Source organism: Tachysurus fulvidraco, chromosome 11 (assembly GCF_022655615.1).
Source record: "Tachysurus fulvidraco isolate hzauxx_2018 chromosome 11, HZAU_PFXX_2.0, whole genome shotgun sequence".
Classification (NCBI taxonomy): domain Eukaryota; kingdom Metazoa; phylum Chordata; class Actinopteri; order Siluriformes; family Bagridae; genus Tachysurus; species Tachysurus fulvidraco.
Window position 1 is genome coordinate 21,094,956 of NC_062528.1, and position 20,000 is coordinate 21,114,955.

Below are 20,000 nucleotides of genomic sequence, written 5' to 3' on the forward strand. Positions count from 1 at the left end.
GTATTGCTGATTGAATCTCAGCCCACCTTCAAGTCTCAGATCTAGAATCTCCTGAGCCAAATTATCCATGTGATCCCTGTCTGAATTGATTGACAGGTTTCAGTGCACCATTTTGTCCCTTTCACCTGGTGCCCACACACAGCAGAAAGTGAGGCACTATGATTAGCCGTGACCTCTTCGTTACTCAGCAGTAGCAGCTGCCCGTCTGTTTCCGCCCGTCTCTAATGCCTTATTACCTGAATCCTCGCTCCCAGATCCCACGAGTATCAGGTGCATTAAACCAGAGGGTCAGCTCGGATTCATCACAGTGTTTCGTGATGTTGGGTGATGTGTGATCCGTGGAAACCGTGGTAACGGGTTAGGGAGTTATATTCAGTGTACACTGTGCTTAACGTAGTGTTTTTGGTGAGACAGGCTGCCATTTTGTCTTCGCTACATTAGCCTCATTGCTCCAGGGCCACAATAAAGCCCTATTCAGGCGGGATTAGTTTTACCCACGCAGGTGTGTAGTATAATTACTACCAGAGTATCTGTGGGATTTTATTCTCATCTGCCTCCACTTGTGGTCATGTCCACTTACTCCAAGTGTTTATAATATAAATAGTGTGTGTAGTGACGCAGTACATACACAGGCCTTGATGACCGTCATTAATCACTCAGTCGTCATCGTTCAGTAGATGTGGTGAAGTCGTCTAACTGTAGAACTTCTCCATGTGACGTAATCTATCTCAGAGCGCGCCATCGCCAGGCTGGAAGTGCGCGACATCGAGGAACGACGCACTCAGGAGGGACTGAGGGAATCTCGTGAGGACACAGAGAACGGCATGGTGGTCATCTACAACCGAGTTCCCAAAACAGCCAGCACTTCCTTCACCAACCTTGCTTACGACCTGTGCAGCAGGAACCACTACCACGTCCTGCACATCAACACCAGCAAGAACAACCCCGTCATGTCCCTGCAGGACCAGGTGTGACCGGTCTCACACACAGATCACACACGCATCTTCTCACCTGTCCATCCACTTATGTCTCTCTATCTTTCTCTCTGTCTGTCTGCCTGCTTCTGTATATATCGAGGATCAAGAACAGACATATCTGTCTATCTGTCTCTTCCTCTTTAATTGTTTTTCTGCCTTTATATCTAACTGTATTAGTCGGTATGTCTCTATCTGTTTATCTGCTTCTATATATGTCTATATATGTCTTCCACACTGTTTGTTTTTCCTTTGTTTGTTTGATCGTAGCTCTCTGGTACCTAACGATTATTAATGTGCTGATTTTCTTAACATTATTAACACGTAACAGTATCTCATAGAAGTGAGTACAACTCAACTTCTTTGGTGGACCATAGCTGAGTGGAACCTGTCCTGTTAAACCGCTGTATGGTCTTGTCCTCTGTGGTGCAACTCAGACCTTCTTATACCCTACGCCATCTTTATGTAGAGCGACAATTCTTTTTTTTTTTTTTTAGATTCTTATTTAGAGAGTTCTTTGCCATGAGGTGCCATGTCGAACCTCCAGTGACCAGTATGTATGGGGCTTTTTACACCTGGTGACTTCATGCGTTTTCTGTGATCAGATAGCTATCCGATGGTAAAAACACCAGGTCTAAATGCCCTCCGAAATGTTTTCAGATATAAGACAGATATAAATCCGATATTTCAAACCCCTTCAGGAGGTGGTCTGGGACGCGTTTCAGAAGAAACTGGACAGGTGTAAAATGTATGTGGTTGTTCAAGCCACATACGTCAGCGCTATACTCCTCTCACACGGAAGTACGTCACTCGCAGGTGATCTTTCACCCAGGCGTCTCGGTGGGTCTTAAAACGCGCTGCTGCCGCCAGCGAAAATGCAGCAAACAGTAAATGCTGTTTTTTTTGTAGCATAACCGTCGTAACAAGTTTTTTCGTCTTCTATTTGATCGCGTTCTGAAAACCACGTACACCAAAGCGTGTTCAATTTCAATTACCCTGGAAATGAGGTAAAATATATTAGCATTTTGGGCGGGAGTAGGAAGATGGGATCGATATCCCGATTTGCTGAAACGCGTTTATGTGGCCTGATGTAAATGGTACAGTTTTAACAAATCAGATAGCTATCGGATCAGAGACAACACACGAAGTGCCCAGGTGTAAAGAGGCCCAAAGAGTGAGAGCAATAACACCAAATTTAACACCTGCTCTTCATTCACACCTGAGATCTGTTAACACTAATGAGTCACATGACACCGGGGAGAGAAAATGGTTCATTGGGCCTAATTTGGACATTTTCACTTAGGGGTGTACTCACTTCTGTCAGATACTGTACGTTATACTAAGACATTTATGTTATAAATCAGTATACACACACACACACACACACACTGTGAACACACTGGTTGTGTTTTGTGTCTGCAGGTGCGCTTTGTGAAGAACGTGACGATGTGGAAGGAGATGAAGCCTGCTCTGTACCACGGCCATGTTTCATTCCTCGACTTCTCCAAGTGAGCACTGCGTGTGTTTACCTGCAGCTTTATTTTCATTCATTCCCTACCGCTTATCCGAACTTCTCGGGTCACGGGGAGCCTGTGTTTGTCTCAGGCGTCATCGGGCATCGAGGCAGGATACACCCTGGACGGAGTGCCAACCCATCACAGGGCACACACACACTCTCATTCACTCACACACAAATTTTCAACCTACCATCCATGTCTTTGGACCGGGGGAGGAAACCGGAGTACCCGGAGGTAACCCCCGAGGTACAGGGAGAACATGCAAACTCCACACACACAAGGCGGAGGCGGGAATCGAACCCCCAACCCTGGAGGTGTGAGGTGAACATGCTAACCACTAAGCCACCGTGTCCTCCAACTTTATTTTATTTTATTTTATTCAAACCTGACTGTTTGTTTTAGGCAGGAACACATTTCTCTGTCAGGGAAAATCACGACACACTGAAATAAAGAAAAAAATAAGCACAAGGTGGATTTGAAGTTTGAATAGAAAACTGAAATCAGGATCCAGTTCGCTGCGCTGTACATTTATTTATTTGAAATGAAACTAAAATATGGAAATTTAGAAGTAGCAAATGTTGCTGTGGTGAAATTCCTCTCTCCTCTGTCAGATTTGGTGTGATGAAAAAACCCATCTACATCAACGTTGTGCGTGACCCCATCGAGCGCCTGGTGTCTTATTACTACTTCTTGCGTTTTGGAGACGATTACAGACCGGGGCTGAAACGCAGGAAACAGGGGGACAAGAAGGTCAGACTGAACCTGGAGTTTAGTCCTAATGTTATTTAACTAACTGCTGTTTTTATTTATTAATTTATTAGTATTTTGAATAAGTATTTAAAATTTCCACAAAGTTTGAAACCCCAGTACCTGTTTTGAACACTGGGTGTCGCTGTTGTGTAAATTGAATTTAAATTTTAGTTTATTTGTTTTAAATTAAAATACAAACAACTACCAGGAGAAGTGTATGTACTTTGCTTGTCAGCTCTTTCCTGTGTCTGTGTCTGTTATTTTCTAGACATTTGATGAGTGTGTTGCTGCAGGAGGTTCAGACTGCGCTCCAGAAAAACTGTGGCTCCAGATCCCCTTCTTCTGCGGTCATTACTCGGAGTGCTGGTCAGTCCGACATGTTTGTGTATGTTTGTGTGGTCTACTGAAATCTATCACTTGTAAGTGAAACAGCGAAGTGTGTATCTGACCCGTGTGTGTGTCTTTGCCCCTGGAGTGATCAAGGAGCTCGTGCTCTAACAGGTAAAGGGGACATTGTGTAGGTTTCATATCTCACCTGGTGGTCTGGTGGTTTTGTGCAGGAACATCGGCAGCCACTGGGCCCTGGAGCAGGCCAAGTATAACCTCATCAATGAGTACCTGCTGGTGGGCGTGACCGAGGAGCTGGAGGACTTTGTGATGATGCTGGAGGCGGCACTGCCTCGATTCTTCAGAGGAGCCACTGAGCTCTACAGGACAGGTACGCTCTGGTTTGGTGTCCCTCTCAGTGAGACGTTCTACTCCTCTGTACAGATAAACAACTTCATTTAGGAAAAAAAGATTATTGTTCAAATTTTAAGTGTGAGTAAGTGTGCGAGCGTGAGCGAGGGAGTTTGCGTGTGCATGAGTGTGAATGCATGCTGTCGAATGAAATGTATCTGTTCACATGATCTTTTAATCTGAAGGTAAAAAATCCCACCTGAGGAAAACCAGTGAGAAGAAGCCGCCCACTAAGGAGTCCATCGCTCGGCTTCAGCAGTCGGCCATCTGGAAGCTGGAGAACGAGTTTTACGAGTTCGCTCTGGAGCAGTTCCAGTTCGTCCGAGCTCACGCCGTGCGGGAGAAGGACGGAGAGCTGTACCTTCTGCCCCAGAACTACTTCTATGAGAAAATCTACCCCAAGGCCACATGAGAGGTGTGAAAGCACGGCTGTAGTGCATTTACTGTCGTCATGTTCACTGGAGCAGGACGGTCCGCCTCCAAGATCTGTCCGTCTGCTGCTGCGGCCGAACCTTTTACAGCCGAACAGCTTCCAGATTCTACCTTTTTTTTTGTCTTTATGTTCGTTCAGCTGATACTTTTACACCTGAAGCACAGAGATGAGCTCAAGGCTCTACAGAAGCAGCTGAACTTGTCAGACTCCTGAACACTAACCACAGGAGAACATGTAACTTCTCTACAGTCACTTTTATTGACTAGGTAGAATTTTGGGTAAAACTATTTAAAGGAGAAGGTTGTGGTGTTTAGTGGAGATTTGTATTGTTTATTTTTTATTAAAGAACGATGTCATTTTTTTTATCCATTTATCATTACTTCTAATGTTCATTTATCCAATTTGTTAAAGCAGCTATTAACACTCGTTTCCTCACCAGCCTTTCTTTATTCTCTCTCTTCTCTCTCTTTGCATTACGCTCCAGAGATGAAGTATAAACTCCTCTGTCCTGAAGTTGTCTCTCTCACTGGAGACTCCTTTACGTTACGTTAAACTTCACCGTATCGACGATTGCATCCACTGTACAACTTCTTGTGGAGCTGTTGCTATGGAAACACTGTCATATATTTGTATAGATTGAGCACATTGATATAACCATGTGCTACAATCAGAGCTGCTGTTATAGAGAGTTAATCAACACCTGCTGACCAATCGGAACGCAGGACTTGGCAGCACTGTGATGTAACCTGACCGCTCTCTCTGTACGTCCGTCCTTCAACAAAGGGCGTCTATGTTCCCGTTAGGGGGCGGGGCTAATGTCACAGACGAATGCATTAGCATGGCATTGTTGTGAATTTTTAATCCTTATCTCTTTAAATATGATGTCATCGGTACAGGGGGAGTTTCACCTCCTAAACATTACACAACGCTCCTTTATATTATCGCACATTATCGTCACAGTGATATTCATCCGATCCGCCATCTGAGGCATCGCTGCATGTTTTTCTGACTCTCTCTTTTTTTTTCTTCTTCATATTAAATGCTGTTTAGTTGATCAGTTCCATGACATTTCGATCAGTGCGGAAATCATTATCTTTAATTGTATAATAATAATAATGTTAACCGTTTTTTTTTATCGCGGTATATCGTCACGTTGATGTACTGTAACGCCTCCAGCGGTGAACTCAGGGTTGGATAATATAATATAATATAGCTTGCTGTCCTTGCACCTATTTTTAAAAGTTTTAAGGTCACAGAATACCTGTTCACGTCATCACCCAGATGCTACAACGCTGTAAAAGACGCAGTTGGATTTTTCTACACGATCCTGTAGTTTTGTTAGTTGATGAACCCTTTCGCACCATTTAGATCTTTTCCTCTATGTTCTTGTTCTTAAGGACTAAAGCTGAAGAACACTGGTCTATAATTCTGTACTTACTCTGTACCACTGGATACTGAATTCTTATCAATATTTTATTTAGAGAAAGCATGTTCTAACATTTTCGATTTCACTACGATGTTCATATTGTAGCACTTTTTTTTTCTCATTAATTCACATCCTGGTCTTTACATAATTGTGAAGTTCATAATATGCTTCATAATCAAATGGTCTATGCAGACTTTTTTTGTACAAATATCAGATTTATTTACACATTTAATCTTAATTTTTATCTACACTAAAGTTCTTTAGTTCTACCTTTTTGTACTGTGGAGGGCGGGGCGATATAAAACGGCGCTAATTCCTGGTTTATGATATGACCGCCTACATAACAGGTCATATATTCAAAAGCAGTTAGATTTTGATCAAATCTGTGGGCAAATTAAAAATCTATAATAAATAAATAAATTTTTTAAAAAACATGAAGAAAAAGACAAAACACTGGCTGAGTTTCTGTGTTTACATGCAAAGATTATCACCAGTACAGATTTTTTTTTTAACAATGGTCAATTTCTAATGAATTTCTAAAGTAGAATTTCACTCGTTACTTAAAATCTGATCCCTATACCTGCTTTGAGAAAAGTTGTACGACATTTTTATATTCTCCCAGAATTCAGCTTTTACAGTTAAGACACTTTTATTGAGCTCCTGAAACGTCCTCGCTGAATTCCTGCTGAATATTAAAAACTTACTGGGCTTTTTTTTCCTGCTGGATCACACACCTACAGTCTCGGTCAATTTAAACCTCTTAACATTGAACACGAACCGATTTATTTTTATTTTAATAAACATAAGTGCAACATGAACACGAAGGTGCCGATTCTGATGGTGATAACCTGCAGACGCTAATGTTTACACAGCTATTGTTCTTCTTTTGAACGGTTTGCTCTACTACAATCTGATCAAGGAGCTTAACGGACGTTTTTTCTCATTAATTCCGTGTCTGATTATTCTCGGTTTATTACGCCACATGTAAACACATAAATGCAGCCTCTGAATGTTTCGGCCGATCGATTACAGTTAGGATGAAGTTGAACTTTGTGTACACTTCTTTAATTTTAAGATATCACACTTTTATACAATCCTAAAAAAAAAAGGTTATCAGTATTTCAGGTCATTTTCTTTCCAATTCAGACTCTGATATCAGTCACTGATGTTTTTTTCCTCCACTGTACTTTATATCATGCTGGATGGGGAATTTTTACCCCCCTGTTTTATATATTGGCTTTTTTCAGTGTGTGTGAAAGATTAAATTGCAAGTGTGTGTGTGTGTGTGTGTGTCCTTGCACAATGTGCTACAGAAATGTTTTAAATACATCTAGTATGTACTGTTAGGATGTCTGAAAGTATTTTCTTGAAGTAAAGACACAGCACACAAAACTGAGTAGTGAACATTTACTCAGCATTTTATCTGACTGAATTCTGTGGGGTAAAAATCTATATGTAGCATTAAATGTGGCAGTATTTGTTGTACCAAATTGGGACGAACGATGGTCACGGCCACGATGATCACTCAAGTCGGCCCACTGTAACATTCATTCATTCATTTTCTACCGCTTATCCGAACTTCTCGGGTCACGGGGAGCCTGTGCCTACCTCAGGTGTCATCGGGCATCGAGGCAGGATACACCCTGGACGGAGTGCCAACCCATCACAGGGCACACACACACACACTCTCATTCACTCACACATACACACTACGGACAATTTTCCAGAGATGCCAATCAACCTCCCATGCATGTCTTTGGACTGGGGGAGGAAACCGGAGTACCCAGAGGAAACCCCCGAGGCACGGGGAGAACATGCAAACTCCACACACACAAGGCTGAGGTGGGAATCGAACCCCCAACCCTGGAGGTGTGAGGCGAACGTGCTAACCACTAAGCCACCGTGCCCCCGTCCCACTGTAACAGTCATTCAAAAACAAGGTGAAAGGTCAAAACCATGATATCCAAAATACAGCCAAGCAAATCCAATAACATAGGGAACACAGGTCATAAACAACAGAAACAAGCAGAGAATCAAATGGCTTGGTATATAACATAAAGAAACAATACCGTGCAAGGTAGTTTGGCGTGCACGCTGTGTAAATGTACATGTAGACCGAAAGTGGTCTAATATTCAGGAGAGGGCTCCCTCTGGTGGTTGTCAGAGGGCACTGATGTTACAGAACCCCCCTCTCTAGGAACACCTCTGGGTGTTCTATGGCAAAGTTGACCCCGGGCTCGAGGTGCTGGTTGGTCTGTGTGCAATCAATGAAATTCTTCAATAAGAGTTGGCTCCAGAATCCAGTGTGTGAGGACATTATGGGCAAAATATAGAAACTCACTTAATTGATGCTGATTCTGGCTGCAGTACGTTTGGGGGTATCGTCAAATTTCCTGGTTCACCCACTCAGTCTGGCCATTTGCTTGGGGGTGATAACTGGAAGTAAGGTCAACATTAATATCCAGTAGGTGACAGAAGGCCTTTTAGACTTGTGAGGTGAACTGGGTTCCTCTGTCGGATGCGATATTCTCAGGGAGGCGATGACTGGGTTTGGATTGTGCACATGCATGGCAGGTCTTCACAAAGTACTCCATGTCCTGGAACAGAGAGGCATTTTGGAGGAGTGAAAGGAGTGAGAGGATAGTTCTCCGGATTCCTGGGTGGCCGTTGGCTGGATAAACGAGAAGTATGAACCCAGTGAATAACACGGTGACTCATGTTTGTTCAAACGTTCAATTTGGAGCGAGTCAATCACAGGGTGGTAGTTCTGTGCTATGTGCTTGTTATATTTTGCCCATAATGCCCTATTGGACTAGGGGCAAGGGAATGAATGGAGGTAGTATAGACTTGGGGTTCCTGGGTTGTTGAATGAGGGTGTCTGCTTTGCCATTTCTGTTCCAGGGCGATAAGTTACAGTGAAGTGGAAATAGATGAAGAATCATTCCCATCTAGTTTGGTGGGGGTTGAGTCTCTTGGCACTCTTTAAGTGTTTTATTTTTGTGATCTGCGATGACCTGGAATGGTTGTTTGGCTCCCCTGAGCCAGTGTCATGAGCCAGTCCCAGAGGGCTTCATTTATGGATAAAAGCTCCCGGTTACCTATATCATAATTGGCCTCGGCCGTCATCAGTTTTCTGGAACAAATCACAGAAGGTGTAGACCTTTCCTGGATTGCCATGACATTGTGATTGTACAGATCCAATCCCACAGTTGGAGGCATCTACTTCCACAATAAAATGAATATCGGGATCTGGGTTTTTGAGCATTAGGGATGTGGTGAAACTCTGTTTAAATTTGCAAAAGGCTGCTTCTACAGTCCTTGTCCAGTATAGACTCTTGGGATTACCTCGGAGGAGATCTGTAAGTGGATAGGCCACGGCACTGTAGTTTTGGATGAACCGGCAGTAGAAGTTGACGAAACACAGAAATCGCTGCGACTTCTTGACAGTCGTGGGTAATGGCCAATCCGTTACTGAATGGACCTTGCTGGAATCCATTTCCACTACCCTTTGCAAGATAATGTAACCCAAGGAATTAATGCTTTTTTGCTGAAATTCACGTTTTTCCGCTTTCACATACAGCTGGTGCTGAAGCAGATGGGAAAGCACTGTGCCTACATGTCGAATATGATCCTTCCAGTTCGAGGAGTAAATAAGAATATCTTCAATGTATGCAATGATATAGTGGTCAAGAAGGTCCTTAAATGAAAATCTCATTTATAAATGCTTGGAACACTGCTGAGGCATTGCCATAAGGCATATTCATAGTGCCCCCTGGTGGTATGGAAGGTCATTTTCCATTCATCTTCTTTTATTCTAATTAAATTGTATGCACATAAGATGCAAATGAACAAGTATAACACTGAAGGTACATTATCAGTTTGAGGTATATTGATAGCATATATATTTCTGTAGACCTGTAAACAGTGCAAATGGCATTAGGAGGTAGAAGAGTACAAAGGAATGTGCAAAATATCAGGATGCAAATTTGCAAGTGTACATGGGAGACAGAGTATTGTACAGATACATTTTTACACATAGGTGAACTATCTAAGAGATAACATACTGATGCTTGCATACAGACTCCATACATCCTCAGTAATCTACTGTACACACTTTAAGATGAGCTCCCTGTGAACCGGGCTTTTGTTAATCCATGTATACACATTGTGCTGACTGTTTAACTATCTCGTTAGAGAAATCTGTCACTGAATACATGCTCAATTCGACCTAAATCTTTACCTGCAGAAGATGGTTGCAGTAGATAGTAGATGTGTGAAAATTCCAACATTTTTACTTAGGAAAATAATATTCTGAAATATTTTGGGAATATTTTAGTTGTATTAGCAATGAGTGAATGTATTCTTAATGCTTTGTTTTATGTCCTGCATTTCTAAACAATTAGTATAAACAATGTGTGCGGGTTTTTTTTTTTACATAATCAAACTAGCAAAAAATTTAATTAAATACACACAACTGAATAGTTTCTCATTGAGTGTGTTCTCATGTTGGTTCAATATAACTTACTTGAGTTACTTGTTGATTATTTTGTTATAAAACATTTGATGTTTTGCATCATGTAAAAAACGTTTTTCCCCTTCTTCATTCTCTTATGTTGCTGAAGCTTTACTTACAAGTAACTTACAGTTAATTTGCTTAATGTAAACAGCAGTGCAGTAGTAAAAAAAAATCACATTTTAATATATAATTGATGCATTTTTTCTATATGAATCTTGTTATGAGTCTATTCTATTCACAGGGAATAAAACAAATTGAAAACTACATTTTATGACATTTATGCAACAGACTTAAATATGACATTTAAAAATAAATAAAAATAAATAAATAAATATAAAGAAATTAATAATAATAATAATAATAATAATAATAATAATAATAATAATAATAATAACAATAACAATAACAATAACAACAACAACAATAATAATAATAATAATAATAATAATAATAATAATAATAATAATAATAGTTGTTGCTGTTGTTGTAAATGTTAGTTAAATACAGCCTGGTTTTAGAAAGGGTATTAAATCTGGCAACCGTCCTGAGAAAAGAAGGTCTAATCTGGCAACCCTGTCTGTTCACACGTACAGGACAACAGCTTCTCCTCAGCAGTTGGAGTGCGGGTTCTACACACTGTTCCCCTGGAGAACCCTCTTACTGTGGGCTTCTAACGCTTACGCAATGGGACACTGTTTATATCCGGGACTCGGCGTGGTTTTGTTATATAATATAGGCTAGTGTCGGGGGATTAAAGCCTGAAAACAGGGTGGTGTTGGTGGTGGTGGTGGTTTTTTTTCACCTCCTTTCCCAACACTGCACAGTTTTGGAGTTGGAGTTGGAGCTGAAGTTGGAGACCAAGATGGCTGCTGATCCCATGCAGGTAGGAAAAGTTTAGCATTCTGTTTACAAACATATTGCTGCTCTTATGGAGTTGTTTTAAAAGTTTTAGGGACAGTTTACACTCCTAATACTTCTGTGTGTGTGTGTGTGTGTGTGTGTGTGTGTGTGTGTGTGTGTGTGTGTGTGTGTGTGTGTGTGTGAGAGAGAGAGAGAGAGAGAGAGAGAGAGAGAGAGAGAGAGAGATTAGTCACTCCGTTACGCGCTAAAAGTAACAGCTCCGTGATTTCAGCGTTACAGATGTTACAGATGCGTCCGTTTTGTATCTTTATTGCTCATGTCCTAACACTAAATCCGCTTTAAACCCGTTATTTGTTTTATTTATTTTCTTTCTTTCTTTCTTTCTTTCTTTCTTTCTTTCTTTCTTTCTTTCTTTCTTTCTTTGATCTTTGTGAATAGTTGTGGATGTGTTCAGACTCCAGTAAACATGGAGCTGATTTAAACACTCCCAGCCTTTTGGGTTGTTGTTTTTGTTCTCATTTCAGTGGACTTTAACGCAGTATTGTATTAGTCGTGTTAATGTTTCTGTTCCTGTTCCTCTAAGTGTTCGTGTTAGTTACTGACATGCAGCAGTGGTGTAGACGCTGTTACACACAATGCTGGATGTGCTGCAGATATTTTTTGAGCTATCAAACTTTTACAGTTGCATCACTGCTCCTTATGATCCGGTTGTGCAACCTAAATGATTTATTATTATTATTATTATTATTATTATTATTATTATTATTATTATTATTATAAGTTCTGCTGTATTCAAGTGTGCAGTAAGACGTAAAGACACACAATAAACTCATCAGGCTCATCAGTATTTTATGCTTATTTTGAGCAGCACAGGATTCTTCTTTTAATGACCTTCTGCCGAAGCTGGACTCATGTTTACACATGTTAATAAGATAAAGTTTTCTGAGTTGTGACATCACACACACACACACACACACACACACACACACACACACACACACACACACACACACAGTGCGTCTCAAATATCACAGAGTTTGCTTGATTAATATAAACCTGCACTACTCCATCTGTCAGAGCTACTGTTCATCAACACCTTGACATTCTTCACATCATGGTGCAGTTTCATGCGTTGCCTCGTTCTCGCTTTACGCTGCTTCTTTGGGTTTTGTGCTTGTGTTCAGACTTCAGTAAACATGGAGCTGACTGAAACTCTGTAGTTTTTTTTTTTCTTTGCAGTGGACATTACACCGTGTTCGTGTCGTTCCTGTTAATGCTTATGTTTCTGTTTCTGTTCCTGTTGGTGTTTTTATGACATAGTGAATATCACTAACAGGTCGGACCGAACCGGACGTCTGATTTAATCTTCTGATGTTTTTTTTTTTACAGTGAAGTAAATGTAAGAACGTATTTTCTTGTCACTCAGTGTGTCTTTATCTGTGAAGTTTCGTGTCATGGAGCTTTTAGTTGTTTACGTATCAATATTTTCCTTTATTATTTTAAAGTTAGAATATATTTCACATGTCCAGGTAAAAGATAAATTGTCCTTTAACGTTTACAAGACATTTAAGGAGGCGACAGCATCTAGAACATAGTCGAGTATTTTTTAATATCTTGCAATAAAAAACTGAATAAACGATTTTTTAAACTGTTTCTATTCCTTTCTGGTTTTCTGCTGTTGGATGTTATTTTGTAATAAAAATAATTAAAACTATGTCCCAAGAGAGTAAGATTTCAAGCTTAACAACGTCTAACAGCACCTTAAGTACATGCCAAATAATCTTCGATCTGTGATAAACTCAAGATAAGACGTCTCAGATAACGTCTTTGCTGATAAACAGAATATTTCGGCACTGAATCAGTATTGCTGCTTGTTTTGCTTCTTTTTTCTGTCACGTCTTTTATGATTTCTTGATCTTGAGTTTGTGGGGGGGGCACGGTAGCTTAGTGGTTAGCACGTTTGTCTCACACCTCCAGGGTTGGGGGTTCGATTCCCACCTCCACCTTGTGTGTGTGGAGTTTGCATGTTCTCCCCGTGCCTCGGGGGTTTCCTCCGGGTACTCCGGTTTCCTCCCCTGGTCCAAAGACATGCATGGTAGGTTGATCGGCATCTCTGGAAAATTGTCCGTAGTGTGTGTGAGTGTGTGTGAGTGAATGAGAGTGTGTGTGTGTGTGCCCTGCGATGGGTTGGCACAACGTCCAGGGTGTATCCTGCCTCGATGCCCGATGACGCCTGAGATAGGCACAGGCTCCCCGTGACCCGAGAAGTTCGGATAAGCGGTAGAAGATGAATGAATGAATGAATGAGGCTGGATGAATCCAACACCCGGTTCATGCAGACGTCACATCAGCACTCGATCTGTCAGAACTTTCGAATCTGATTCTAATCTGAATAAACAAAGAGGACACGAGCTAATAGGAAGCTTTTATATCCCATCATCAGGGTTTCAGACCTCATTACAGTGTTCCAGCACAGATAAATTACTGCTCAGATTATGGCTCGGTCTTCATGCTGTGCTTTAGAACATCTTCTGATTTAATCAAATATTCTGATGTTTCAGTGTTTTTATGATTTATAAGATTGTGAGTATTTTATTTCAATATTTCTGTGACAAACTGTTCTGATTGAAAGGTTAAAGTGAGGGTCGGGTTAGTGCTTGGAGTGTCATTCATCTAAATTTACTCTCTCAAATGTTTTGACACCCTATAGAGTCTCTGGTGTTTATTAGATGTCTTCTGGTTTACTGTGTGAGTAGAAAAAAAAAGAGCTGTCCAAACATCATCATTTATCTTCAGTAAGCGATTTGTCCCGGTCAAGGTCAGGGTCAGGGTGGGTCTGGAGTCAACACACGGTTCGAAAACGCTCCCAAAAAAATGTTACAGAAAGACATTGTAGTTAAAGTGAAATTATATTCAGATATGGAGCATTTTTCAGATTAAACTGTAATACAGACTGTTCTGGTTTTCCCTCAGATACTGAAGTGAGAAGCTGAGTGTGTAGAAGAGCTGCGTCAGGTTCCCCGGGAAAAGCACACCAGCTGATTTCCTAGTAAATCTGAATGACAGTAAATCTGAGTCAAGGGTTTAATCTTTGTTGACGTTTGGAGTCGGTTTCAAGTGTAGAAATGTTTCACAGAATATATCTTTAGAGGTGAAAAATATTTTTGTTCACCACTGTACATTTATATTCATTACAGATTGTTAAACCAGGTGTGTCTGTGTGTGTGCATGTGTGTGTGCATGTGCGTGTGTGAGTGTGTAAGAGAGAGAGAGAGCAAAAGAGCGAGATATAGAGAGAGTGAGTATGAGAGTGTATAACTGGTCAGTGTGTGTGTGTGTAATTGTGTGTGTGTGTGTGAGAGAGAGAGAGAGAGAGAGAGAGAGAGAGAGAGAGAGAGAGAGAGAGAACATGAGATAAAGAGAGTGAGTGAGAGTGTGTGTGTGTGTGTGTGAGTGAGAGAGATAGAGAGAGTGTGTGTGTGAGAGAGAGAACATGAGATAAAGAAAGTGAGCGAGAGTGTGTGTGTGTGTGTTTGTGTGTGTGCTTGTAAGTGTATATGTGCAAAAGAGTTAGTGAGTGTGTGCGAGAGAGAATGTATGTGTGTGTGTACCTGGTCTTTGTTTGTGTAAAAGAGAATGTGTGTGTGTGTGTGTGTGTGTGTGTTTGAGTGTATTTGTGAGAGTGTGTGTGTGTTTAGGAAGTGACTGTAAGCTTCTAAGCCCATGACTCATTTTCCTGAGGTGATAATAGATGCTGGGGATTTTCTCTGTTTGTTAAAGGAGCGTTGACGTGTTTCGGGAGATCAGCGGATGTAGAACCTCATGGAGGGTTTATGTGCACCTTCTGATGCCTTATTGTTTCTATGGTAACAGCTCTTTCACAGGGACCAGTACTGAGGACTCTCAGATAAACGTCTAATAGCCGGGTGGAGCGATTGATCTGTAAAGCTTTGTTCAAATTAAAATGAAGAGATGTTTATTGAAGTCACACATATGTAAGGAGTCTCCAGTGTCAGGACTGTGTATCAGTCCGAGGTGAAGATGGAGGTTTTCTGATCTACTTTATAAATTGTTGTTGGAGGAGGATGATCATTTATTCCTAACTCATTACTGCACATGTGTAGTTACGATGATGTGTGTAGTTATTCTTCAGACACCTGAAACTCTTACGTTCTTTACCTCCAGGGTCACATGGTGTCAGATCACCTGGACCTGTCAGACACCATGGTGCAGCAGAAACTGGACGAGATCCGCGAGCAGATCAAGCGTGAGATCCGAAAAGAGTTGAAGATCAAGGAGGGAGCGGAGAACCTGCGGCGCGTCACCACGGACAAGAAGAGGCTGGCCTACGTGGACACCATGCTGAAGAAGAGCAACAAGAAGGTGGAGGAGCTGCACCAGGAACTGCAGGAGCTCAACGCTCACATCGTGGTGAAGGATCCTGAAGAGCTTCTGTTAGGTAACTAGTTCATCTGTCCTCATTCAACACGCTGCTAATGAAACTATAAAGAATAATAAAGCTTTTAATCCAGGACAAGGACGTTTAATAACTTTTTAATCTGAGTGTGAAGGAGGTTTTACATGAATAACGCCGAAAGGAGAAGATGTGAAGTAACTGCTGTGGGTTGTCGTGCTGTAGAATTATTAAAAAAATAATTGTTTCAATGTTTAGATTTTAAAAGTCACTAAGAGGAATATAAAAAAAGAGTTGTCATTGATTTATTATTTTATATCTACATATTATTTTTCTTTTCAAAAATTTTTTTTTTTTTTTTGCTTCTTTGCAAATTAAAGGATTAAATCGTAAACAAGTGATTTCTGAAGCCGGTGCATGTAACTGATGGGGCTGAAAATCATTCATGTTGAACCTGAGAATGATTTAAAATTTTTATATTTGACTTAAAATAAATAAAAATGTGTCCTAATGACCCTCGTGGCTTGTTGTAGGAAAGCAGGTTTATTATGGTGTGTCTCTCAGCACCCAGATGTACTCTTTAAAACCACCATACTTGTTTCTTCAAAACATAAATGTGTTTATTATTATTATTATTATTATTATTATTATTATTATTATTAAGTTGTGGCCTAATGGTTAGAGAGTCTTGACTCCTAACCCTAAGGTTGTGGGTTCGAGTCTCGGGCCGGCCACGACTGAGGAGCCCTTGAGCAAGGCACCGAACCCCCCAACTTCTCCCCTCGGGCGTCGCAGCATAATGGCTGCCCACTGCTCCGGGTGTGTGTTCACGGTGTGTGTGTGTTCACGGTGTGTGTGTGTTCACGGTGTGTGTGTTCACGGTGTGTGTGTGTGTTCACTGCTGTGTGTGTGCACTTTGGATGGGTTAAATGCAGAGAACGAATTCTGAGTATGGGTCACCATACTTATTTGTCACGTCATTATTATTATTATTATTATAATTATTATTATTATTGTCATTAGCTTATTGTAAAGCATGTAATAAAGTTGTGATTAATGTGTAACAAGCTGCTATCTCCTTGTGTGTGTGTTTGAAACGTCCGTACTCTTAACGTCAGAGTGACATGAGTGTCCTCTAGGAGGCGCCGTCACTCGAGCCACAGCGTTTGCGCAGAGAAGAAAAGCTGAAAAACAGAACGACGTTCCGACGAGTTCCCTGTTTTAGTTGAGTAAAAAATGATCGTAAGATAAAACGACTCAGTTTTGAGTTCTTGTGTGTATTTACTGAATAAAGAGAGAGGATGACGAGGGAGCGATGAAGGTTATAGCTGCTGTAACGTAAGACACAACAGGAACCGACTCCATTCATGGAGCTTTCAGGACAATATCCGGATCTAATGTCTTGACGTGTCGCTCTTTAACTGTGCAACAGGTCACTGTGGTGTGAGAGGAACATAAAGCACTTGAGGGTGTAACAGTGACTGTGCTGTAGCTCCGGTGTCATCGGTGTCGTGGGTTGAGCTTTGGGTCGTTGGTGTGATTGACGTTTACTTTTTTTATTTCTGCTGCAGAAGGATGATCGTGATTGTGACTGTTGTTGTGTTGCTTTAATTGCTTTTGTGAGTGATGAGTCTCGGAGGTGCTACTGAAGACGTCCAACAGGTTTTCTGTGTGTGTGTGTGTGTGTGTGTGTGTGTGTGTGTGTGTGTGTGTGTGTGTGTGTGTGTGTGTGTGTACTCTGTTGCATGCGATTCCAGTCTGAACATGAAGCAGTAAAGTCACCTGTCAATGCTGCAGCTTTGCCGTTACGATACTTTATGCTTTTGTCTTATGGTTTGTCGAGTTCATCAACCTGTTGTGCCCAGAGGCAGTGGATCAAAACGCAGAACTCTTCCAGCTCACATTACCTTCACACTGACTGCTAACAGGTGTGTGTGTGTGTGTGTGTGTGTGTGTGTGTGTGTGTGTGTGTGTGTGTGTGTGTGTGTGTGTGTGTGTATTCACAGATTTAGGGTCAGTCCAGATTCAGGCAAAATTCTGAATCCAATCACTCCAGATTAATCACAAACACACATCGCCATGGTAACGCCCAGCTCAAACATTAAACAGCGGCGACTGCACAGCGAGTTAATTAAGGAATGAAACACAGTTAAAAATCACTCTGAAGCTGATTACGTTCCTCTAACAGTGTGTGTGTGTTTTATTTCTCTCCTAATGCAGCACATGAATAAACACTTAACGAAGACTTAATAAACTCCCAGATGTTTTTGTGGTTATGTTCCCAGAATGCCCTCTGACACCGGACACGCCGAACAGCGAGAGCCGCCTGGCAGCGCTGAAGAAACAGATCCACATCGAGCTGAAGGTGAAGCAGGGAGCAGAGAACATGATCCAGATGTATTCTAACGGCTCGTCCAAGGTAACCACCCAAACACAGAGACATGAGTTCAAGCTTAAAAAGACCACAGTGAGGTTACTGTCACTCTGTGGGATGGATGGATGGATGGATGGAGGATGGATGGATGGATGATAGATGGATGGATGGATAGATGATGAATGGATGGATGGATGGAGGATGGATGGATGGATGATAGATGGATGGATGGATAGATGATGAATGGATGGATGGATGGATGGATGGATGGATGGATAGAGGATTGATGAATGATGGATAGATGGATGATGGATAGATGATGGACGAATGATGGATGGATGGATAGAGGATGGATGGATGGATGGATGGATGGATTGATAGATGATAGATGGATGGATAGATGATGGATGAAGGATGGATGAAGGATGGATGGATGGATGGATGGATGGATGGATGATGGATAGATGATGGACGAATGATGGATGGATGGATGGATGGATAGAGGATGGATGGATTGATAGATGATGGATGGATGGATGGATGGATAGAGGATTGATGAATGATGGATGGATAGATGATGGATGGATTGATAGATGATGGATGGATGGATGGATGGATAGATGATGGATGGATGGATAGATGATGGATGGATGAATAGATGGATGGATGGAGAGATGATGGATGGATAGTTGATGGATGGCTAGATGATGGATAGATGGATGGATGGATGGATGGATGGATGGATGGATAATTAGAAGATAAAGAGTATGATATTAAGACAAAATAAACGAAAGACTGAAGTAACTAAAGTGAGACAGAAAGAAAGAAGGCACGAGAATAAATGAAGTAAAGAAAGATTCACAAAATAAAATAAAGAAGAAAACGTTGAAATCTGGGAACAAGACAGAAAAAAGAAGGAACGAAGAAAAGTTCAAAAGAAAGATTGAAATAAAAGTAAAGACAAGATCGAATGAAGGAAAGAAAGAAAGAAGGAAGGAAAGATGAGGAAAAGATGGATATAAAGATAAGTGTGGGACAGAAAGAAAAACGGAAAGACAATAAATTAGAGAACGAACTAAAGATTGGAAAGGGGAGAATTTATGAAAGAGAGAGAGCGAGGATGAAAAGAACGGCAGAAAGAGTGAGAGTGATGAAAGGATATAAAAAGACATGAAATGAATGAAATAAAAATGAAGCACAAACAGAAATAAAGAAGGAAAGGAGACAGCGGGGACCCAAGAAAGAAAGACAGAACAGACTGAAAGAAGGAAAGAAACTAAAGAACAGACGGATGGACAGATGGACAGAGGAAAATGTGGAAGTAGAGAGAGAACAGCGAGCTTCTGGTGTCTGGAGCCTGATGTTCTGCAGTGTTTCATTCTTCTACTGCAGCGACTCACTGATCAGATTCAGTCCTTCATCTCAGTGTTCTGTGTGATTCCTTATGTACACAGTCAGGGTTCATGTGGAACGTCGGGAAACAAACACTATAATAAACCTGTAAGTTTACTGTGTTCATCATTCCAAACACGGAACACCGAGTTTCATTCATTCATTCATCTTCTACCGCTTATCCGAACTTCTCGGGTCACGGGGAGCCTGTGACTATCTCAGGCGTCATCGGGCATCGAGGCAGGATACACCCTGGACGGAGTGCCAACCCATCACAGGGCACACACACACTCTCATTCACTCACACACACACACACACACACACACACTCTCATTCACACACACACTCACACACTACAGACAATTTTCCAGAGATGCCAATCAACCTACCATGCATGTCTTTGGACCCGGGGGAGGAAACCGGAGTACCCGGAGGAAACCCCCGAGGCACGGGGAGAACATGCAAACTCCACACACACAAGGCGGAGGTGGGAATCGAACCCCCGACCCTGGAGGTGTGTGAGGCGAACGTGCTAACCACTAAGCCACCGTGCACCCCACCACCCCCACCCCCACCACCACCACCAACAACAAACCGAGTTTCA

At 41.5% G+C, this 20,000-nt stretch overlaps 3 protein-coding genes across 3 annotated transcripts in view; 2 read left to right on the top strand and 1 right to left on the bottom strand.

The window, feature by feature from the left end:
• The window catches only part of hs2st1a (heparan sulfate 2-O-sulfotransferase 1a), a 10,811-nt gene extending 6,034 nt beyond the window's left edge, over positions 1-4,777 (top strand). Inside the window, exons 2-7 of the mRNA XM_027150757.2 lie at positions 733-968; positions 2,397-2,482; positions 3,103-3,241; positions 3,510-3,607; positions 3,802-3,959; positions 4,165-4,777. Of these exons, the coding sequence (XP_027006558.1) occupies positions 733-968; positions 2,397-2,482; positions 3,103-3,241; positions 3,510-3,607; positions 3,802-3,959; positions 4,165-4,391 (944 nt within the window). The 3' untranslated portion in view covers positions 4,392-4,777. The remainder of the gene's footprint in view (positions 1-732; positions 969-2,396; positions 2,483-3,102; positions 3,242-3,509; positions 3,608-3,801; positions 3,960-4,164) is intronic.
• LOC113645130 (tripartite motif-containing protein 16-like) overlaps positions 1-20,000 on the bottom strand; it is a 664,889-nt gene that overhangs the window by 113,108 nt on the left and 531,781 nt on the right. The window lies entirely within an intron of this gene.
• The window catches only part of pkn2a (protein kinase N2a), a 26,820-nt gene continuing 17,742 nt past the window's right edge, over positions 10,923-20,000 (top strand). Inside the window, exons 1-3 of the mRNA XM_027150547.2 lie at positions 10,923-11,237; positions 15,401-15,674; positions 17,915-18,048. Of these exons, the coding sequence (XP_027006348.2) occupies positions 11,217-11,237; positions 15,401-15,674; positions 17,915-18,048 (429 nt within the window). The 5' untranslated portion in view covers positions 10,923-11,216. The remainder of the gene's footprint in view (positions 11,238-15,400; positions 15,675-17,914; positions 18,049-20,000) is intronic.